This window comes from Channa argus, chromosome 10 (assembly GCF_033026475.1).
Source record: "Channa argus isolate prfri chromosome 10, Channa argus male v1.0, whole genome shotgun sequence".
Taxonomy (NCBI): Eukaryota; Metazoa; Chordata; class Actinopteri; order Anabantiformes; family Channidae; genus Channa; species Channa argus.
In genome coordinates, this window is record NC_090206.1 from 13790482 (window position 1) to 13814210 (window position 23729).

At 40.5% G+C, this 23729-nt stretch overlaps 4 protein-coding genes across 26 annotated transcripts in view; all 4 read left to right on the forward strand.

Moving 5' to 3' along the window:
• LOC137133993 (protocadherin gamma-A11-like) overlaps positions 1-23729 on the forward strand; it is a 238444-nt gene that overhangs the window by 88298 nt on the left and 126417 nt on the right. The window contains exon 1 of one of the 23 annotated variants that reach the window (XM_067518270.1): positions 7193-9788. The exons of 19 other annotated variants lie outside the window; for them this stretch is intronic. In XM_067518270.1, the coding sequence (XP_067374371.1) occupies positions 7272-9788 (2517 nt within the window). In that variant the 5' untranslated portion in view covers positions 7193-7271. Of the gene's footprint in view, positions 1-7192; positions 9789-23729 lie in introns of those variants that run through there. 3 more of the 23 variants (XM_067518273.1, XM_067518271.1, XM_067518274.1) reach the window with 3 other exon arrangements.
• LOC137133996 (protocadherin beta-16-like) lies at positions 11014-13648 on the forward strand. Its single transcript, XM_067518326.1, has one exon. The coding sequence runs from the start codon at positions 11178-11180 to the stop codon at positions 13632-13634; it is 2457 nt and encodes an 818-aa protein (XP_067374427.1). The 5' UTR covers positions 11014-11177; the 3' UTR covers positions 13635-13648.
• Positions 17692-20555, forward strand: LOC137133997 (protocadherin beta-3-like). The gene has a single exon (XM_067518327.1). It carries the CDS (start codon positions 18080-18082, stop codon positions 20534-20536), a length of 2457 nt encoding a protein of 818 aa, XP_067374428.1. The 5' UTR covers positions 17692-18079; the 3' UTR covers positions 20537-20555.
• On the forward strand, positions 20637-23482 carry LOC137134000 (protocadherin beta-11-like). The gene has a single exon (XM_067518330.1). The coding sequence runs from the start codon at positions 21023-21025 to the stop codon at positions 23465-23467; it is 2445 nt and encodes an 814-aa protein (XP_067374431.1). The 5' UTR covers positions 20637-21022; the 3' UTR covers positions 23468-23482.

A 23729-nucleotide genomic window follows, 5' to 3' on the forward strand; every position in this document is an offset into this window, starting at 1 on the left:
TTTTTGGAGACTTAACGACCTGTTGCTCCTATTGTTTTTGAGACAGACAACACTGTGTGTCAGGGGAGTCGTGAGAGCAACACATCATTAAAAAAACACTAACCTGTACGAAGTTGCAAAATATTGTTTAGAGTTCCAATGTATTGTGCAGTTGTTGACTTTACTGTCCAACCCCTTTTGCCTCAAACATACTGTAGATGTGATTTAACATTTACTTACTACAGCCTCATCTTATTTTGGTCTCATTTAGGATGCTATTGCGATTACTATAAAATGTATTGCAAGTGTCTTATAGCACACTGTCACATTGTTGTAATTATCCTCTCAAACTCTTGGTGACGCTCTCTTATAATGCCTGACTCATGGATTCTATGTCGTGTCTCATCCTATCTGTGTCAGTGGAACTGGAGTATTGGGTTAGAGCCGATGGCTGTGTATGCTTGCGTGGGTGCATATAAAGAAGAGCAGAAGAGAGAAATTGAGTGTGTGTGTGTTTGTGTGAAAGAGAGAGAGCGCAAGAGAGAACTAGAGCAGTAGTGAAATGGGGCTAGAGGGAGGAATTCAAGCTGACAGATTCCCTAATAGCGCATGAATAACTCAGCTAGAGAAGCAGGAAACCTTTGAATTACTGCACCATTTTCAGTTTGATAGTTATATGTATATGTTTAGGATTTAGCAGTGATAGCAACACTGTATCTGTTTCTGAAAGAGTGTTCATTAATGGAGCAGCGAATGGACTCAAAATGGTGGCTTTTTTTTTTTTTTTCCTGCCTGTTTTTTGGTGTTTCGCATGGGGAAGTGCGTTATGTCCTTCCAGAGGAGGTGCAGCGCGACTCGGTGATCGGAAACGTTGCACGGGACCTGGGGCTGAAGGTGACGGAGCTTGGTGCCCGTCGAGCGCGGGTTGTTGCCGAAGGAACTAACCAGTTGTGTGAACTGGACACTGCGTCAGGGAGTCTTTTGATCAGCCAACGGATAGACCGAGAGGAGCTTTGCGCGCAAGCCACTGTATGCACCCTTCAGTATCAGTTCCTGGTTGAAGATCCCCTTCAAGCATACAGCGTAGTTTTGGATATTAAAGATATAAATGACAACAGTCCAGCGTTTGCTTCAGGGGAGATAAAACTAGATTTAGTTGAATCCACAGTTCTGGGGAGGCGCTTTCCTTTGGAGAGCGCGCATGACCCCGATCTGGGCACCAACTCTATCCATGAATACAAACTGAGCCCAAATGACCATTTTGCACTGGAAATGAGCTCCCAACTAAACGGCAATGCGTATCCGGAACTTGTTCTTAAAAAGGCTTTGGACCGTGAAGCACAAGCTGAACATATACTGAAAATCAGTGGACTTGACGGTGGAAATCCAGTAAGATCAGGAACTGCTTCTATTCACATTCGTGTTTTGGACGCAAACGATAATGTCCCAGTTTTTAGCCTAAAATTATACAAAGCCTCTGTGCCAGAAAACTCGGCCATAGGAACTCTTATAACAACGTTGAATGCCACGGACTTAGATGAAGGTGTTTATGGAGGAGTCACTTATTCATTCAGTCATCTGTCAGACAAAATGGGAGGCGCAATTGAAATTAATCCCGTGAGTGGAGAAGTTCGGGTTGCGGGTCCTATTGACTATGAAGAGGCCGTTACGCACGAGCTGGATGTTCAGGCTAAAGACGGCGGTGGTCAGGCCTCTCATTGTAAACTTATAATTGATGTAATTGATGTAAACGACAATAAACCTGTAATAGAAATAAAGTCAGCCTCCGCTAACGTGGCTGAAGACTCTAAACCAGGAACTATGGTTGCTCTGATTAATATTAATGACATGGACACTGGGAGCAGCGGACGCGTCACATGTACTATCCCAGACAATGTTCCATTTAAATTTATATCAGAGGTCAAAAACTATTACATGTTAGTGACTGAGGGAATATTAGACCGGGAAATTCAACCTGAGTATAACATCGCAGTTACTGCCACTGATGCTGGCTCCCCCTCACTCTCCAGTGTAAAAGTTCTAACGATTGTGGTTAATGATATAAATGACAACTCCCCGACTTTTACGCATAGTGAGTACAATGCCAACATCTTTGAAAACCAACCTGTTGGCACGTATGTGTTGAAAGTGGAAGCAAAAGACTTTGACGACGGCTCCAACGCTAAACTCATGTACAAAATATCCGAAAGCTCTGAAGTGTCTTCTTTTCTTACCATAAACTCAGACACAGGGGAGCTGTTCACAGCACGACTCTTTGATTACGAACAGACAGTTCATTTCCAAATCAAGGTGTTAGCTCGAGATGGAGGCGATCCGCCACTTTCTGCCAGCTGCAAAATAAACGTTTTTATTAAAGACCAAAATGACAATGCGCCTGTTGTTCTATACCCTGTCCAAACCAGCGGCTCCATTGCTGAAGACATGGTGCCAATTGAAGCGCCTAGAGGCTACCTGGTTACTAAAGTTGTAGCTGTGGACGCCGACTCGGGCCATAACGCTTGGCTTTCCTACAAAATAATTAAAGCAACGAGGCCCAGCCTGTTTATGGTGGGTCTGCATACAGGGGAAATTAGGACAATGCGAGCTTTCTTGGAGGACGATGAGCCGAAACAAACTGTTGTCATTTTAGTGACTGATAACGGGCCCGAGTGTCTTTCTGCCACTGCGACAGTCAGTATCACAATTGGTGATGGGCTGCCTGTTTTAAACGAGTTTTTTGAGTTCGCAGATGAATCAAAGGGCAGCGACAACTTAACGCTCTATTTAATTATCGCTCTTTCAACCGTGACATCTCTTTTTATCCTTTTAATCAGTGGGGTGTTTTATTTCAAGCTCTGCAGGCGTGGTTATGTTTACCGTTCAACCCCAACTAGTCTCCCCGTTTTCCCCACCACCTACTACCCACCTAGTTTTACAGATTTAAGCCGTTGTGGTACTCTGTTGAATGATGAGCGGTATGATTCCTTCTTGACTACTGGGTCGTGGAGAGGCGATTTTCGATTCAGCTCCAACACAGACACTGACACACTGAAGAAGAGAAGTGCAGCTTATCAAAAGAGCACGTTAAGGCGCGCCAGCACAGACAGAGCTAGTTTGAAGGTGAGAGCAGGTGCACCGCATCCTTGTTACGTTGTTCAATGAGCTTCGCCCCATAACACGAGATAAAAGTTATCTCTGCCCGGTGAATTGAACGTGGCCCTTCTGACTGTCATATACGTGAAGTTCCTCCAATGTCCTGGTGGTTGTACTGCTAAAAAAAACACATGTTGAGATATTATATGTTTAAAAGGTGAACATTAGAACATTATACAATGGAAATACCTGTGCATGAATATGTGGTGTATGCATGAATATGTTCTGTAATGTTCTTTTAACCAACTGATTTTAAACAAATATGGCAGACTTCTCCTTTTGAAATAGCCTATCTCCTGGAACTTTTTTCAAATGTAGTATGATAATAAATGAGTTATTCTATATTTGTTTTGATTGAATTGAGTTTCTGTGTGAGCAGACGATTGTGGTTTGACCCTAGTCTTACTAATTTTGTTTGCCTGCCTATTTCAATCGTCAACTTTTTCACTACACTTAGTTATCTACATTTCACCACCTTGTGCAACGTTGCTTTAATGTGATGCGATTGGCTTTTGTAAGGCCCCCACCCTATATCAACTAAACAGGAAACAGAGGGATAATGAAGAACATAGATACTCGTGATGTCTCATTAAATGCTCAGATCTGATATGACTTGTTAAACAGAATATAACATTTGGCTGTGTCTCATGTCCACATTCAAAATGCAATAGACCCGTTTGACTGCCCTATCACAGTCTTGTAATCGTCTGAGAAATGAAAAAGGCTCTTGTCTTAGCTGTAAATGTTTTGCTTTGTCTCCGGTTTATTTTTCTTTTCCTAATCTGATTGACACACTTTTATTTAAAGTCCATTTCACATAGGAAGACAACGCAGACATGTTTTGATAATGCTATGCTGTGTGCTCACAAAATAGATGATTTGTTATGTGGCAGAGACAGATTACTGCTTTGCACTGTATGTCCTGAATATAGCAATATGTAAAGAGATGTATGTATGTGTTTAATGAAAATAAACCTATATAGATTGCGTTATACTTCTCTGTTGGCCTAATGATCGTTTGCTCAATACTTTAAGGGAAACCAATAGGGGTATAACAATTATGGTTGGCATAAAAAATTCAAGGTAGCTTGAAGTAGGAAACTAAGAAAAAGAACAACTGATAGCAACTGACACTTTTTAAAGTTTTTTTTTTTTACATAGATTTAAGAGAGATTGGCATGAATGATGTATTTTATAATAATTTTTCATCTGGTAGAATATTACATTTAAATTAAGTGCTGTAGTTCATTGTCTGACTTATAGGGTGACATTAGAATTTCACTATAATCTGCTTTATCCAAGTTATCTCTACTTTACTTTACTGTTTCTTTATGTTTTGTGTTAGACAGCATGGTTAAGTGTATTAACATGTTTATCAGCAAATCTCTTAGTTCCTCTTAATTCTTCATTTTGGCACCAAATGTGGAAAACACACTATTACAACAAATATACACATCATACACAATTGATACAATGCAACATATTTAGGCTATATGTTTTTTGTTCTCTTTACCACGAATTTCGTACATAGGTTTTAAAGTTGGGATGAAACAAATTATGAATTTGTTTTATAGAAAAATGCAAAACAACTTGCTTGTTCTCTTGTTATCAGAAAATAAATACCATAACATTCTAATATCTTTATTTTTAAGTACTAAATACGCATATTGAGGAAAGGGTGGTTCCTTTTAAAAAGTTAAGATCAGAGATTTTTATGTTGTTTCTTAAGCTAAGATATATACGATACATAAATAGTGGTATTATACTTTATTGCTTTTTGAGACTCACATTTGGCAAGTTCTAATAAGTACTTTTTTCTCCTGAAGACACAAAAAATTCTGTCATTAAATAATAACAAATGTCAGTACAAACACGTCACTTTTAAAATAAATAACAATAAACAACAGAAAAACGTTTTTATAATCACCTGTGTTATTTTGGAGCTGCACTCAAGTCAGTGGTTAGAGTCTTACAAAACTGATAAATGCTGATGTGTGTTTCTGTGTCATGTAAAATGGCTATGTGTTTATTCCTGCTTGCTGCTGACTGTGTCATGCAGAGAGGTTTTGTCAAAAGAATCCCCATGTCAATTCATGTGTCTTCCTGTTTGTGTTGTTGCCGCAGGCTCATATGTGCTCCTAATTTCAGCAATGGTAAAATGAAAGCAACGATGCAACACTTATTTTCTTTTTGTTTTATTTTTGTATCTAGGTCACAACAACACTGTTTTAGGCAGTGTGACTGACCTATTGGAAAACACTAATTTTGTCGATCAAACAGCATGGCTGATTTAAATTAACACAAGCGTCACAGAGTTTTTATCAATGACATACTATCCATAGTTTTGTTTTATGGAAGAACTTTATGCAGAAGAGGGGATGGAATGTTGAAAACATGATGAACCGTGATAAAGGTCATTTTAGGAGTGTATATTTGTGCCTGCACTCTGGGTTTATGCATTTCAAAGAAAGAACCTTTGACTTCGTAATTGTGTGTTATTTTATGCAGTCTTATTGTTATCATGTTATCATTCTTGATAATTAATAATTAAAAAAATAATCACATGAGGTAAGTTAAGTGTCGCTTCAAGAGCCATTCAACTGCAGGTTACATCGGAGTTGAAAGCTGTTTCAGTGGCAACAATTTAAAGGTGCCTGGTCTACAGTACCTGACAGTCAAACACATTTGTGTTTCTTCATACTGCTTTGGAGTGAGTAGAAAGTGGAGCACAACAGTAACGTGTGAAATAATGTGATAAAAGGTTCGTTTCCAGGACCCATGTTAACTCTTTCTTTTTCTCCTTTCTTTTCTTGGTGCACTTCCTGAATGGACTTCCCTTTAAAAAAAAACAGGTATGATGCATTACATTTTCATTTCTCTTTAAATCTATTACATACAATGACTTTCATTACTCTGATATGTTAATATTAGAGTCCCAACCCCACACCCAGCATTATGATCATGATCAATAAGAAACAGGACTAACCGAAATTCAGTTTCTATATCTTTTCCGTTGTTTTTTTTTTCTCTATACAACAATTGTTTAGAAACCAGACAACATATATGTTTTTAAGAAAGAGATGCATCCTAAATGCTGCTTTGAAAGCAGCATATTTATGTACGACTGAAATTGTAGTCAAAGTAAAACAGGCAGCTGCATTGCTCTGATCTTTGAGTTCTGTGTGATTCTACCCTCTGTTTTTCACCGTATGTTATTAATAATCCTGACTGTTGCTATGCAGTCGTTGCTTGAATAATGCACAGTCAAGATGTGCAAAATGTCTGGGTGTGTATCAGTATTGTGTGAACACTGGGATGATACAAGGCACTAGTGACCCGAAAAAATGAAAGAAGAAGTCATTTCTGTTCGTGGTATCATGCAGAGGCACGCAGAGAAGACTTTTCTGCTTTAAAATGTGTGAATCATGCATGTGGATTTGTGTTGCTGTATGTTAATTTCACTCAAATGTAGGTCACACGGCTGCGGGAGGAGGAGAGAGATTATATTTTTTTATTTATCTATCTGTCTATCTGTCTATATATCTGTCTATCTATATGTCTATCTGTTTATCTGTCTGTGTCTGCAACATTTATTTAATGCATATATCCATCTTAACATTATAAAAAAATATAGTTTGTTCTATTATATTTCAGATGTTAAGGCTGGAACAATTATCCTACACATTACAAACTATCCCCAGTTTGTAGGCATAACCAGTTGGGGTAGAAACAATAATCCGTGCAGATACTGAGAAGACATAATATATTTGTTAGTGATTATAAAATAGCGCAAGTCTAAACAGACATACTCATTTCTATTTTGTTTTGTTTTTGTTTTTGTTTTGTTTTTTTGGGGGGGGATGTTGATATTGGTGTTGTGGATGCATAGTAATAAAGTAACTAACGGCACTAATACACAAAAGCAGACAAACTAGACAGTGGTTCTCTCTCTGGTGTGCACACAAACCCATCATTGTGTTGTTTGAGTTAGTCACTGTTGGTGGTGCTGTTGCCTAAGCAAACTGCATTTACAATATCTGCCTTATCACGGAGACAAAGTCACCACCCGTCTTGGTAGGAAACAGTCTACCGTTGTTTTTATGTGCGCTCTAAGGCTCTAGTTTGCATGGTGGCATTGTATGGATTTGAAAGAAGACTACATACAGAATACCTGTATGGTAAATACTGTGAGTGAGATAGGACCACTAGATGCCTATGCGGTGTTATTTTACTGGGAAGACATGGATTATGTGAGCAAATCGGCCTCGTTGGACTGTAGAGTCTCCATTTTGCTTTTCTGCGTTGTGGCCACGGTTAGTGGACAAATCCGTTACTCTATACCAGAGGAGATGAGAAAAGGACTGTTTGTAGGAGACGTAGCAAAAGACCTGGGCTTGGATGTGAAAAGGTTGATCTCTGGTCGGGCCCGACTCGTTATAGATGGCGATTACAAATATGTAGAGCTCAACGACAACAAAGGGCATATTGTTGTCAATGAGCGAATCGACAGAGAAAAATTATGCGCCAAGAAATCTCCGTGTAGCTTTAGTCTAGAAATTGTACTCGAAGACCCACTTGAATTGTTTTCCATTACCATCGAAATACAAGATGTAAACGATCATGCTCCAGCCTTTCCCAAAAAGGAAATTAATTTGGAAATCAGTGAATCGACGCCTACAGGAACTGTGTTCTTGCTCGACAGCGCAGCCGACCCTGACGTAGGAATTAACTCTCTTCAAAGTTACTTATTAAAAACAAATGATCATTTTGTTCTTAAACAACACACTCGAGACGATGGGAGTAAATATGCTGAAATGATGCTTCAGAGCAGTTTAGACCGCGAGAAACAAAGCGAGCATACGCTTATATTAACAGCTGTGGACGGTGGGGAACCGCAGAGATCTGGGACCGTAAAGATCCATGTATCTGTTCTGGATGCCAACGACAACGCACCTCTTTTTACGCAGTCCTTATACAAAGCCTCTGTATTGGAAAATGTTTTGCGAGGCACTGTTATTGCTAGAGTCAGTGCCATTGATGCGGACCAAGGTTACAATGGTAACGTGACATATTCTTTCACTCACCTAGGGGAGGACTCATCCTGTGCTTTTGAAATAAATTCTTACACAGGGGAGGTTAAACTGACCGGTGAAATCGATTACGAGGTTTCTCCGAATTACGAAATAAACATTCAAGCTAAAGATCCGTGGGGTGTAGTGGGCGCGAGCAAATTAATTATCGAAATAGCAGATGTAAATGATAACAGCCCGGTTATCACAATGGCTTCATATTCTGGAAAGATTTCAGAGGATTCCACTCTTGGCACGGTTGTGGCGTTGATTAGTGTCCAAGATAAGGATTCCGGTAAAAATGGACAGGTTCATTTAAATATAGATGAAAACCTTCCTTTTAAAATAAAATCGTCTCTGAGAAACTATTACACATTGGTCACGGACCAAAACCTCGACAGAGAAAGGAGACCCAAATACAGCATCACTCTCACTGCTACAGATGAGGGCTCACCAGCCTTATCAAGCAGTAAAAGTGTGATCTTAGACGTTACTGATGTTAATGACAACGCACCCGTTTTCAACCAAACTGTTTACATGGCTCAGGTAAAGGAGAACAATTCACCTGGTGTTGCCCTTTTGCAGATCCACGCTACTGATCCAGATCAGGGTCAAAATGCACGCATATCATATTTTATTATTGACAGCGATGTTAATGGGAATCCTGCCTCCACATATTTCTCAGTCAATACGGAGAGTGGAGTAATTCAGTCTTTGCGTTCACTTGACTATGAGCAGGTCAAAGAGTACAAAATAACTATTAAAGCACAAGATGGAGGTTCACCGCCACTCACTAGTAACATAACGGTCATTGTGCGTGTCCAAGACCAGAACGACAACCCTCCTCAGGTGCTCTACCCAGTCCAGACTGGTGGCTCTCAGGTGGCTGAAATGGTGCCTCGTTCAGCAGATGTGGGCTATCTGGTCACTAAAGTGGTGGCTGTGGATGTGGACTCTGGACAGAATGCCTGGCTCTCCTATAAACTGCAGAAAGCCACAGACAGGGCGCTGTTTGAAGTGGGCTTACAGAATGGAGAAATAAGAACTATCCGCCAAGTCACTGATAAAGATGCTGTCAAACAAAGACTCACTGTTATAGTGGAGGACAACGGACAGCCCTCTCGTTCAGCTACAGTCATTGTTAACCTGGCGGTGGCGGTGGCCGACAGCTTCCCTGAAGTGCTGTCGGAGTTCACTGACTTTGCAAACGACAAGGAGTACAATGACAACCTGACTGTTTACTTAGTGTTGGCTCTGGCTGTAGTTTCCTTCCTGTTCATCACGTGTTTAGTGGTTATTATATCAGTGAAAGTCTACAGGTGGAGACAGTCTCGCGTCCTGTATCACTCCAGCCTCCCTGTGATTCCGTATTATCCACCACGTTACTCAGACACTTTGGGGACAGGGACTCTCCAACACGTGTACAATTACGAGGTGTGCAGGACGACTGACTCCAGAAAGAGTGACTGTAAGTTGGGCAGAGCCGGTAGCCAGAACGTGCTGATAATGGACCCCAGTTCATCAGGGACGATGCAGCGGAAACAGAGTGAAAAAAGCATCCTGGATGAACCAGACTCTCCTCTAGAGGTTGGTGGAAACACGTAGACACTTTTTGGTCTCTTATATAGTTTAGCTGCATTGATAACGAACAGTTAAATGCAATGAGGTCACTTGCAGCGACATGGACAGTATTTCAGCTGGTTTATGTCGTGTATCTTGCAAAGTTAAGCAGTGGGAATTACAGCTTGCTGACATACGTGTACAATTACGTGGTGTGCAGTACGACTGACTCCAGAAAAAATGATATAAAATATATGGCACCAATAAGTCAACGTTTGGTAAATACCAATAAGTCAACGTTGGTTGACACTGGGCCTGAAACTCTACAGGATGGACTCTCTAAAGCAGTCATCAGGAGTATATCTCATGTCTGCTCTGATGAGCTGGAAAGACCCATAGGCTCTGTCTTCTCTAAAAACAAGAATTTGATAAAAATTCAAAGCTACATACAATATCTTTATTGTTGTTGTTGTTGATTTTAGCACAACGATGCTGCTTTGCACAGAGCACAGTACGATGTTTAAATGACCGGCCTCTGCAGATCTTTCGCTGCCCGTGGTGCTGAAGTGCAGCTTCATATAGAGACCGTTTTGTCTGTTTTCTTGTTATGTTTATCGACTTTGGTTTACTTTGACGAGAAATTAATAGAATGTAATTCAACAATTCGATATCCTATACTGTTTCAGCCTTTACTACTATGTTGCTGGTACCTCAACTTTTAACTTCTTTTCCTTCCACCATCGCCTGCATTGTGTTATGCGGGCGTGCAAAATACTAATTGCAATAAAAGTTGTCTAAATTCATGATATTACCACGTAAGACCACGTTGTAGATCGATAAATGATAGTTATTTTTTTACTGCATGTTTTTTGCCACCTAGTTTTTTGTCACTGCACACATGAGTAATCTGTAATTACATGTGTGTCTTTGTGTTAATTTAATATAGATCTCCGAATACATCATTTTGCCACCACGAAACATTTTTTATTTATAAATATTAGATTCAGAGACAGACACCGATTATATCGTTTTATTTAATACCCTATGTTCTGATGGCATATAAATGTAAGATCAGAATGAACTGTAATAAATAGTTTGATGACAGTATCATCCCAGATAATAAATTCACAGGCTTTGATATCTGTTTATCCGAGTTTCATATTTAAACCTCTAAGTGACGCTGTTGCCTGGTAAATCAATTCTGATGAACATAGTGAGGCAGTACTGTTCCCTCCCTTGTCGTTGCGTTTTAAAAGAGAATGTGATCTGCGTTTCATAAGAGGTGGGACTCATCGCATACACAGTCGATTTATACCGATTCAATACACCATCGATATTAATTTGAGATGTTTTTATTCTTCACTAGGGTAAAATCTTGATTTAGTTTTTCTTTTTGCTTCGACACTCTGTTCTTACATGGCATTAGAACAAGACAATTGGAATATAGGAGGAAGATGGCGACTGTTTGGACGATTACAGAGGGCTGTGTTTATTTTCCTATGTATTTCTCTTAATCAAGCCGTGGCACAGATTCGGTATTCTATTCCAGAGGAGATGAAGAAAGGGTCTCTTGTTGGTAACGTCGCACAGGACCTTGGTTTGGATCTAAGAAGGCTCCGTTCTGGTCGAGCCCGTATTGTGACCGGAGAGAACATCCAGTACACCGAGCTAAAGACAGACAAAGGGATTCTAGTCGTTAACGAGAGAATAGACCGAGAGCAGCTTTGTGGAGACGTGACGCCCTGTAGCTTTACCTTTGAGATTTTGCTGGAAAACCCAATGGAGCTGCACCCTGTGACCATAGAAGTACTGGACGTGAATGACAACGCTCCCACTTTTCAGAACAGTCACGTAGAATTTGAAATAAGTGAATCAGCTGCGCTCGGATCCCGTTTTGTTTTAGAGAGTGCGGATGATGCTGATGTTGAAGGAAACAGTCTGCAAAACTACATTTTAACACCGAACGATAATTTTGTTTTGAAACAGCATGTTAATCCTGACGGCAGTAAATATGCTGAGATGGTGCTGCAGAAAGCCTTAGACAGAGAAGAACAGCCACGCCTGCTGTTAAAACTGTTGGCTGTAGACGGCGGAAATCCACAGAGATCAGGTACAATAAATGTAGAAGTTAACATTCTGGATGCCAATGATAATGCGCCCGTGTTTAATCAGTCAGTGTACAAGGCGGCAGTGACTGAAAACGCAGCGAAAGGCACTCATATTGTGACCGTAAATGCAAGCGACATAGACAGCGGTTTGAACGGTAAAGTAACATATTCTTTTTCCAAATCAAAAGCAGGAGCAGCTGATCTGTTTGACATAGATGAGGCTACTGGAAGAATATATGTTGCAAAGCAGATCGATTTTGAGAAAGACAAAAAAATTGAGTTCAGAGTTGAAGCTAAAGATCAAGGAGGATATACAGATTCAAGCAAAGTTGAAATTGAGGTAATCGATGTAAATGATAACGCGCCGGTCATCAACGTTATGTCATTCACCAGTCATGTGTCGGAAGACTCCCCTGCTGGTACCACCGTTGGCATAATTAATGTTAAAGATCTTGACTCCGGTGAAAATGGACAAGTAAGGTGCAGGATTGAAGGAGGCGTTCCGTTTAAAATTAAATCTAATGTGCGAAATTATTACGCACTGATAACAGATTCTGCATTAGATCGTGAAAATCAATCAGAGTGCAACATCAGCGTTATTGTTTCAGACGCAGGCTCACCTCCCCTCTCGACCGTAAAAACCTTTTATCTAAAAGTTTCGGATGTCAATGACAATTCCCCTGTGTTTTCACGCAGCATTTATAGTGCGATGATTACAGAAAACAGTTCTCCTGGACTTTCTGTATTAAGTGTTTATGCGAAAGACCCTGATGAAAACCAGAACGCCCGTGTTTCTTATATTTTAGAAGATTATGAGATTGGAGGATCTCCCGCATCTGAATATGTATCTGTTAATGCAGCAAACGGAGTAATCAATGCAATCCGTTCATTTGATTATGAGCAAATGAAACAACTGGTATTCACCGTCAAAGCGAAGGATGGAGGCTCTCCTCCACTCACTAGTAATGTGACAGTGAAAATACTGGTCCAGGACCAGAACGACAACCCTCCTCAGATTCTCTACCCAGTCCAGACTGGTGGCTCTCAGGTCGCTGAAATGGTGCCTCGTTCAGCAGATGTGGGGTATCTGGTCACTAAAGTGGTGGCTGTTGATGTGGACTCTGGACAGAATGCCTGGCTCTCCTATAAACTGCAAAAAGCCACAGACAGGGCGCTGTTTGAAGTGGGCTTACAGAATGGAGAAATAAGAACTATCCGCCAAATCACTGATAAAGATGCTGTCAAACAAAGACTCACTGTTATAGTGGAGGACAACGGGCAGCCCTCTCGTTCAGCTACAGTCATTGTTAACGTGGCGGTGGCCGACAGCTTCCCTGAAGTGCTGTCGGAGTTCACTGACTTTGCACACGACAAAGAGTACAATGACAACCTGACTTTTTACTTAGTGTTGGCTCTGGCTGTAGTTTCCTTCCTGTTCATCACGTGTTTAGTGGTTATTATATCAGTGAAAATCTACAGGTGGAGACAGTCTCGCGTCCTGTATCACTCCAGCCTCCCTGTGATTCCGTATTATCCACCACGTTACTCAGACACTTTGGGGACAGGGACTCTCCAACACGTGTACAATTACGAGGTGTGCAGGACGACTGACTCCAGAAAGAGTGACTGTAAGTTGGGCAGAGCCTGTAGTCAAAACGTGCTGATAATGGACCCCAGTTCATCAGGAACGATGCAGCGGATACAGAGTGAAAAGAGCATCCTGGATGAACCAGACTCTCCTCTAGAGGTTGGTGGAAACACGTAGACACTTTTTGGTCTCTTATATAGTTTATCTTCATTGATAATGAACAGTTAAAGGCTATGATGTCACTTGCAGCAACATGGACAGTATTTCAGGTTTAAATATGATGTTTTTGCACATATCTTGCTAAGTTAAGCAGTGGAAACCACAGCTTGTTGACATAAAAAAAGGTCTATTTGTTTTTAATTCACCAGATGTTTCTATATTTTTCAAATTAACGTATCTCATGTGCGTAATATTGACAGTTATAAATCCTGGGGTAGTAGAGTCCAGGCTGTACTAACAAAAGTGCTACATAATTTGTAGTAAAGTTTGTTTTAAAAGTGCTATAAGCTCGTATACAACCATGTATACATATATGCCCATCCATCACCGCCACTCCATCTTCTTAGTCACTGGCTGCAGAGTATCAATTTCCACCACAGTGTATCTATCACATTAGGAGCCCATTTTACTGCTGAACCTAATCTCTTAAAATAGATTTATGCAGATCGAAATGTCGCATATAAGAGACATCCTTATAACATCATTTACACTGTAAATTTTTGCAAGCAAACGTTTTACTATCCTTAGAACCATGGTAATGATGATCATCTGATCCCACAAACGAAGGGGTGTTGGGACTATTCACCACTAGCTTTGTTGTACTACTTTTTTTAAAGAGTCAAAATCCAAGTTATTTATTTTGCTTTTACATAGCTTTTTTCCAATGCAGTGTTTATGCCCCCACCTTTATTTACAGTTCAATGTCGTGAGTTACATTATGTAATTCAGAAAGTCTCTCTATAAACCCAGATTTTCCTTTCAGTAGATGTAATCATGATAATTCTTCCAGGCTTTTACTAATGTGGCCTGAAAGTAGACCTTATTTGATGTTCACCTTTTAGACTCTAAGTGACGCTGTTGATCAGTAAAATATTTTATGTGCTGTGTCGTCATTCAGTCCATCCTTTGACTGCTGGGCAGTGAAGAAAGCTCGCTGTGTGTAGTAGAGCTCAGGGGCGAAAACGGTCTGACGGACGCTCTTGTAAAAGTAGACGTGTTAGACATAATCAGGAAACTGATATATAAGAACTTTCGTCATATTATTTGGATATTAAAGGACACCTTTTTGATTTGTTTTTGCCGGGATGGCAACTCGAAGATCTCCCATCCCCATATCTTTAAAATGGCGATTGTTTTTTGGGTTGAGACTGCAAAAGGGGCTGCTTATGTTGCTGCTTTACGTGTTTAACATGGTAGGTTGCCAGATTCGATATTCTGTACCAGAGGAGATGAGGAAAGGCTCTGTTATTGGTAATGTAGCTCAAGATCTTGGTTTGGATCTGAAAAGGCTCCGCTATGGTCGTGCCCGTATCGTGACCGGAGAAAGCGTCCAGTACACAGAGCTGAACACAGACAAAGGGATTCTAGTCGTAAACGAGAGAATAGACCGCGAGCAGCTTTGTGGAGACATAACGCCATGTAGCTTCAGTTTTGAGGTAATATTAGAGAATCCAATCGAATTACACACAATAACAGTTGAAGTTTTGGATATAAACGATCACGCTCCGGAATTTCCAAACAAAGACAAGCCTATCAGTTTAGAAATAAGTGGATCAGCTGTAGTGGGAGAACAATTTCCACTGCAGAGTGCGGAGGATTTAGATGTGGGCAAAAACGCCTTGCAAAATTATATTTTATCGGCAAACAATAATTTCATATTGAACAAGCATGCTAATCCAGATGGAACTAGATATATCGAAATGGTGCTGCAGAAGCCTTTAGACAGAGAACAGCGTCCAAATTTGTCTTTGAAACTAATCGCAGTTGACGGAGGAACACCTCAAAGATCTGGTGAACTAAATATAGATGTCACTGTCTTGGATGTTAATGACAACGCTCCAATTTTTAACCAGTCAGTTTATAAAGCATCAGTCATTGAAAACACAATGAAAGGCACAAGCATCATCACAGTAAATGCCACAGATGCTGACAGTGGTTCAAATGGACTAATTGAATACAGTTTGTCTAAAATAAAGGGAGGTGCAGCAGATATATTCAGCATTGACGAAAATAGCGGAACAATTTATGTTTCTGGTCAAATAGATTATGAGAAAGACAGAAAATATGAGGTGAGGGTAGAGGCTAAAGATCAAGGTGGACTAACCGGAACAAGTAAAGTTATTTTGGAGGTTCATGATGTCAATGATAATCCACCAGTTGTAAATATTATGTCATTTTCTAGCCCCGTTTCAGAAGATGCTCAGCTTGGTACAACGATTGCAGTTCTAAACATTAAAGACGCTGACTCGGAGGAAAATGGACAAATAAAATGTTCTATACGTGGTAAACTTCCATTTAAAATCGAATCTTTTCTAACAAACTATTACAATTTAATCTCAGATCAACATTTTGATAGAGAATCCCTCTCTGATTACAACATAACTATAACAGCCACGGATTGTGGCTCCCCTCCACTTTCTAGCTTAACTACGTTGCATCTTAAGATCTCCGATGTAAACGACAACGCGCCAGTATTTGATAAAAATAGTTATTATGCTCAAATCACAGAAAACAATTCCCCAGGAGTTTCTATATTTGCTGTCAGTGCTCGTAATTCCGATTGGAATCAAAATGCCAGAGTCTCGTATCTTTTAGAGGATACTCGGGTCAGTGGTAGTCCAGATTCTGCTTTTGTGTCCTTAAACACTGAAACTGGAGTTATTAGCGCAGTTCGCTCCTTTGATTATGAACAAATTAAAGAGCTTCAGCTGGTTGTAAAAGCGCAGGATGGAGGCTCTCCTCCACTCACTAGTAATGTGACAGTGAAAATATTGATCCAGGACCAGAACGACAACCCTCCTCAGGTCCTGTACCCAGTCCAGACTGGTGGCTCTCAGGTGGCTGAAATGGTGCCTCGTTCAGCAGATGTGGGCTATCTGGTCACTAAAGTGGTGGCTGTGGATGTGGACTCTGGACAGAATGCCTGGCTCTCCTATAAACTGCAGAAAGCCACAGACAGGGCGCTGTTTGAAGTGGGCTTACAGAATGGAGAAATAACAACTATCCGCCAAATCACTGATAATGATGCTGTCAAACAAAGACTCACTGTTATAGTGGAGGACAACGGGCAGCCCTCTCGTTCAGCTACAGTCATTGTTAACCTGGCGGTGGCCGACAGCTTCCCTGAAGTGCTGTCGGAGTTCACTGACTTTGCACACGACAAGGAGTACAATGACAACCTGACTTTTTACTTATTGTTGGCTTTGACTGTAGTTTCCTTCCTGTTCATCACGTGTTTAGTGGTTATTATATCAGTGAAAATCTACAGGTGGAGACAGTCTCGCGTCCTGTATCACTCCAGCCTCCCTGTGATTCCGTATTATCCACCACGTTACTCAGACACTTTGGGGACAGGGACTCTCCAACACGTGTACAATTACGAGGTGTGCAGGACGACTGACTCCAGAAAGAGTGACTGTAAGTTGGGCAGAGCCGGTAGTCAGAACGTGCTGATAATGGACCCCAGTTCATCAGGAATGATGCAGCGGCTACAGAGTGAAAAGAGCATCCTGGATGAACCAGACTCTCCACTGGAGGTTGGTTCATCAATATATTATTTTCTGTGTGTCATTTTGCTATTTGATTGTGTATTTGCACACATAAAAAACCGCTGCACAATAAGCCGTCGTTTTCAGCACAATGGACAGCACTCACTTATTCTATTTAAATTCAAATTTACAACTTTGAAAAGTTTTATTTTTGATAATTTTGTGTTTATATTTCACATGGTATTGGTTTGAGTAGGTTTAATTTGGCATTACTGAAATGTTTTGCCACATTAAAATTTGTATTGCACAGCGTGAGTATTTTGTTTTCTAATCTTCAAAACATAGTTTTTTTGTATTTTGTATATTTTAATTTGTTACACCAAATATTAAACAGTGTATTTACATCCTATTCGTGGAATTTAATTGATGTGGTACAACTTTTATGTTTTTATTTTGTGTGCATTGTATTGCATCGTTTTGTTTTGTCACATCTTTGCAGTTTTAGAGGTAAAGCAGAATATTTTATTGTTTAGCATAATAAGGTGTTTAACATACTAATAAACTAGTTTTGATTATGTAACAATCAATAGAATTCCAGCCTTTCATACTGTGATAGTGAAGGCTGAAGACTAAATTTGTGCTGATTTTGGACTCTAAGGGACGCTGTTGATCAATCAATCTCAAACTCTACCATTCAGTCCCCTCCCTTGCTGTCGTAGCCTATGAGAGGACAACAGATCGTGTGTATTACGTGGGATGAAATTTGAGCAAAACAGCCTTCCGACAATTGGTAGTGCCATTAAAATAAAAAGAAAATTGTAAAGAGAAGATCTTTGTCGGCAGTGGTACAATTATTTAGTAAATGAAGAAACTATTTGATTAGATCGGCTTAGAAGAGATTTGTTTTCTCCCGCTATGGATTGTGGAATACTACCCTTTACTTGGTGCGTGAAATGGCGTTTTGGCTGCGGACAGACTTGGTGTTATCTGTTCTTCCTATTTTATTTCAGTCATATTGTCAGCGGGCATATGCGATATTCAATCCCAGAAGAGATGAAGAAGGGCTCTTTAATCGGTAATGTAGCAAAGGACCTTGGTTTGGATTTGAAGAGGCTTCGTTCTGGTCGTGCCCGCATTGTTACTGGAGAAAACATCCAGTACATCGAGCTGAAGACAGACAAAGGGATTCTAGTTGTGAACGAGAGAATAGACCGAGAGCAGCTTTGTAGAGACATAACCCCGTGCAGCTTCAGCTTTGAGGTGATTTTAGAAAACCCCATGGAGCTACATCAAATTACAGTTGAAATAATAGACATAAATGATAACTCGCCATCGTTTGAAAGGAATCGCATTCACTTTGAGATCAGTGAATCAGCTAATACTGGAGCTCGTTTTCCCCTGACCAGTGCGGAAGACCCAGATGTGGGTGGTAATGGACTCAGAGAATATTTTTTGACCGAGAATCACAACTTTGTTTTAAAGCAAAATTCGAATGCAGATGGAAAGAAATATGCAGAGATGGTGCTTCAGAAACACTTAGACAGAGAAACAAACCCGAATCTGTCTTTAAAGCTAATAGCTGTAGACGGTGGAACTCCGCAAAGATCTGGTACAGTAAATATAGACATCACTGTTCTTGATATCAATGATAATGCGCCTGTGTTTAATCAATCTGTCTATAAAGCTACAGTAATGGAAAACGCTCCCAAAGACACTTATGTTACCACTGTTAATGCGAGTGACGCAGATTTCGGGTCAAACAGTGTTGTGTCATACTATTTTTCAGACCTTAGCAGTGGTATGCGTGATTTATTTACCATAAATGAAAAAAACGGCATTGTTTTAATAACAGGCTTCGTTGATTATGAAAAGGACAAAAAGTACGAACTTCGAATTGAGGCTAAAGATCAGGGAGGTTTGACAGATTCTAGTAAAGTGATAATTGAAGTCACTGACGTAAATGACAACGCCCCTTTCATAAGTGTCATGTCATTCACTAGTCCAGTGTCTGAAGACTCTCCTCCTGGTACAACTATTGGCATTATAAATGTTAAAGACCTTGATTCAGGTGATAACGGACAGGTAACATGCAAAATCGAACAAAATGCGCCTTTCAACATAAAATCCACTTTAAGAAATTATTATACGTTGGTAACAGATACTCTACTGGATCGTGAAAGTGTTTCAGAGTATAACATCACTGTTGTAGCGACGGATGCAGGAATACCTTCTCTTTCAACAAAAAGAAGTTTTCATTTAAAAATTTCTGATGTGAACGATAATGCTCCAGTGTTTTCACAACGTGGTTACACTGCGTTTATATCAGAGAATAATTCTCCGGGTGTTTCTGTTCTAAAGATTAGCGCTGACGATCCCGATGAAAACCAAAACGCTCGTATATCATATATACTGGATGTGAATAACAAAGGCGGATCTACAGTATCTGACTATGTTTCTGTCTGTGCAGAGAGCGGAGTGATAGAAGTGGTTCGCTCATTTGATTATGAACAAATCAAACAGTTGGTTTTCGTGGTCATAGCGCAGGATGGAGGTTCTCCTCCACTCACTAGTAATGTGACAGTGAAAATACTGGTCCAGGACCAGAACGACAACCCTCCTCAGGTCCTCTACCCAGTTCAGACTGGTGGCTCTCAGGTGGCTGAAATGGTGCCTCGTTCAGCAGATGTGGGCTATCTGGTCACTAAAGTGGTGGCTGTGGATGTGGACTCTGGACAGAATGCCTGGCTCTCCTATAAACTGCAGAAAGCCACAGACAGGGCGCTGTTTGAAGTGGGCTTACAGAATGGAGAAATAAGAACTACCCGCCAAGTTACTGATAAAGATGCTGTCAAACAAAGACTCACTGTTATAGTGGAGGACAACGGGCAGCCCTCTCGTTCAGCTACAGTCATTGTTAACCTGGCGGTGGCCGACAGCTTCCCTGAAGTGCTGTCGGAGTTCACTGACTTTGCACACGACAAGGAGTACAATGACAACCTGACTTTTTACTTAGTGTTGGCTCTGGCTGTAGTTTCCTTCCTGTTCATCATGTGTTTAGTGGTTATTATATCAGTGAAAATCTACAGGTGGAGACAGTCTCGCGTCCTGTATCACTCCAGCCTCCCTGTGATTCCGTATTATCCACCACGTTACTCAGACACTTTGGGGACAGGGACTCTCCAACACGTGTACAATTACGAGGTTTGCAGGACGACTGACTCCAGAAAGAGTGACTGTAAGTTGGGCAGAGCCGGTAGTCAGAACGTGCTGATAATGGACCCCAGTTCATCAGGGACGATGCAGCGGATACAGAGTGAAAAGAGCATCCTGGATGAACCAGACTCACCTCTAGAGGTTAGTTGCAGTATGTAGACACTTTGCACAATTTATTTTTTTAAAACTGAAATGATGTTCACTAATAATAATAATAATAATAATACATATTATTATTAGTTATTAGTTTATTTTCAGTTATCATTATTATTAGCAATAATTTATTACTAATGTAGATTTCCATGCTTATTGTCTTTTTTTTTTTCTGTCATACCCTTTTAATAATTGGTTTCCAAAGCCTTTGGTGTTCACGTTTTGGGCTCTAAGCGACGCTGTTGAACAACAATATCATGTGTGTATTTGGCCTCCTTGTCTCAGTTCATAGCTGTTCTTCGTAATATCACATTCAAGCAGGATTAGAGAGACCACCAGGAAACGCTTTTTTCACATAAAAGAAAGGCATTTTGTGGGTTCTATCGAGTGTCTTTTTATTTCTTGTATGTGGACATTACAAAACAGGAAGAGTGAATGTTTCTGAATTCTGATCTTTGGATCTTGGATCTTTTTTAAACGTCACCTGTCGACATGGCGCATAAACCTCCACTTTGCAAATGGCGGTTGTATTTTAGACCTCAGCGGGTAATGTTTATTTTTTTACTTTACTTATTTAATCCCATAACTGGTCAGATCCGATACTCTGTACCAGAGGAGATGAAGAAGGGTTTTCTTATAGGTCATGTAGCACAGGACCTTGGTTTGGATCTGAAAAGGCTCCGCTCTGGGCGGGCCCGTATCGTGACCGGAGAAAACATTCATTACACTGAGCTGAAGACAGACAAAGGAATTCTAGTCGTGAGTGAAAGAATAGACCGAGAGGAGCTTTGTGGAGACATAACCCCGTGCAGCTTCAGCTTTGAAATTATTCTTGAAAATCCAATGGAGCTACACCATGTAACTATAGAAGTGTTAGATGTGAATGATTATCCTCCGGTATTTAAAAAATCGGATATTATGTTAGAAATTAGCGAGTCAGCTAACATTGGGGCGAAATTTGTGTTGGAAAGTGCAGAGGATCCTGATGTTGGAATAAATGGACTGCAAAACTACGTTTTAACCCCAAACGAAAATTTTGTTTTAAAAGAGCGTGTAAATCCAGACGGGAGTAAATATGCAGAGATGGTGCTTCAGAAACAGTTAGACAGAGAAGTCGTTCCCCATCTCTCGTTGAAGCTGATAGCAGTAGATGGTGGGGACCCACAGAGGTCTGGCACCGTAAACATTGACATAAGAGTGTTAGATGTTAATGACAATGCCCCCGTTTTCAACCAGTCTGTTTTTAAGGCCACAGTGGTAGAGAACGCAGCACAGGGCACAAATATCGTTACTATCAATGCTACAGACGCAGATAGCGGATCTAATGGCTACATCACATATTCCATTTCGAACGTGAAGAGCAATATAGCTGAATTGTTATCCATTGATAAACACTCCGGAGTATTATCTGTTTCTGGTCCAATTGATTTTGAAAGGGATAAAAAATATGAGCTCAGAGTAGATGCAAAAGATCAGGGAGGTTTGACAGATTCTAGTAAAGTGATAGTTGAAGTCACTGACGTAAATGACAACGCCCCTTTCATAGGCGTCATGTCATTCACTAGTCCGCTGTCTGAAGACTCTCCTCCTGGTACAATTATTGGCATTATAAATGTTAAAGACCTTGATTCAGGTGATAACGGACAGGTAACTTGCAAAATCGAACAAAATGCGCCTTTTAACATAAAATCCACTTTAAGAAATTACTATACGTTGGTAACAGATACTCTACTGGATCGTGAAAGTGTTTCAGAGTATAACATCACTGTTGTAGCGACGGATGCAGGAATACCTTCTCTCTCAACAAAAAGAAGTTTTCATTTACAAATTTCTGATGTGAACGATAATGCTCCAGTGTTTTCACAACGTGGTTACACTGCGTTTATATCAGAGAATAATTCTCCAGGTGTTTCTGTTCTAAAGATTAGCGCTGAAGATCCCGATGAAAACCAAAACGCTCGTATATCATATATATTGGCTGATTCCATAATTGACGGGTATCCAGTTTCACATTGTGTATCAGTTAATGCAGAAACCGGGGTGATTCAAGCAGTGCGGCCATTTGATTATGAGCAAATTAAACAGTTAGTTTTCATCGTGAAAGCGCAGGATGGAGGCTCTCCTCCACTCACTAGTAATGTGACAGTGAAAATACAGGTCCAGGACCAGAACGACAACCCACCTCAGGTTCTCTACCCAGTCCAGACTGGTGGCTCTCAGGTGGCTGAAATGGTGCCTCGTTCAGCAGATGTAGGCTATCTGGTCACTAAAGTGGTGGCTGTTGATGTGGACTCTGGACAGAATGCCTGGCTCTCCTATAAACTGCAGAAAGCCACAGACCGGGCGCTGTTTGAAGTGGGCTTACAGAATGGAGAAATAAGAACTATCCGCCAAGTCACTGATAAAGATGCTGTCAAACAAAGACTCACTGTTATAGTGGAGGACAACGGGCAGCCCTCTCGTTCAGCTACAGTCATTGTTAACGTGGCGGTGGCCGACAGCTTCCCTGAAGTGCTGTCGGAGTTCACTGACTTTACACACGACAAGGAGTACAATGACAACCTGACTTTTTACTTAGTGTTGGCTCTGGCTGTAGTTTCCTTCCTGTTCATCACGTGTTTAGTAGTTTTTATATCAGTGAAAATCTACAGGTGGAGACAGTCTCGCATCCTGTATCACTCCAGCCTCCCTGTGATTCCGTATTATCCACCACGTTACTCAGACACGTTGGGGACAGGGACTCTCCAACACGTGTACAATTACGAAGTGTGCAGGAAGACTGACTCCAGAAAGAGTGATTGTAAGTTGGGCAGAGCCGGTAGTCAGAACGTGCTGATAATGGACCCCAGTTCATCAGGGACGATGCAGCGGATACAGAGTGAAAAGAGCATCCTGGATGAACCAGACTCTCCTCTAGAGGTTAGTTGCAGTATGTAGAAACTTTGCACATTTTGTTATTAAATCTGAATTTACATTGTTGACTTTCAATCAAAAACATTGGCATTGTTTTATTCTTATAACAACCAGATTCATATCTTGTCTTTAACTGGCTTCTGGTGGCTTAAGAACTTTCCTTTTTTTAATAATGGCCTTTCTATTTAATAATATTAATAATAATAACATTTATAGTAATATACTTTACTATTGATGTAAGTGTGGATGACGCTGGAACCGATTTGCCACAGATCTAAAGCATCTA

Coding starts and splice junctions, on each gene's coding strand:
- LOC137133996 (XM_067518326.1), top strand. CDS start 11,178: ATGGCATTAGAACAAGACAATTGGAATATAGGAGGAAGATGGCGACTG.
- LOC137133997 (XM_067518327.1), top strand. CDS start 18,080: ATGGATTGTGGAATACTACCCTTTACTTGGTGCGTGAAATGGCGTTTT.
- LOC137134000 (XM_067518330.1), top strand. CDS start 21,023: ATGGCGCATAAACCTCCACTTTGCAAATGGCGGTTGTATTTTAGACCT.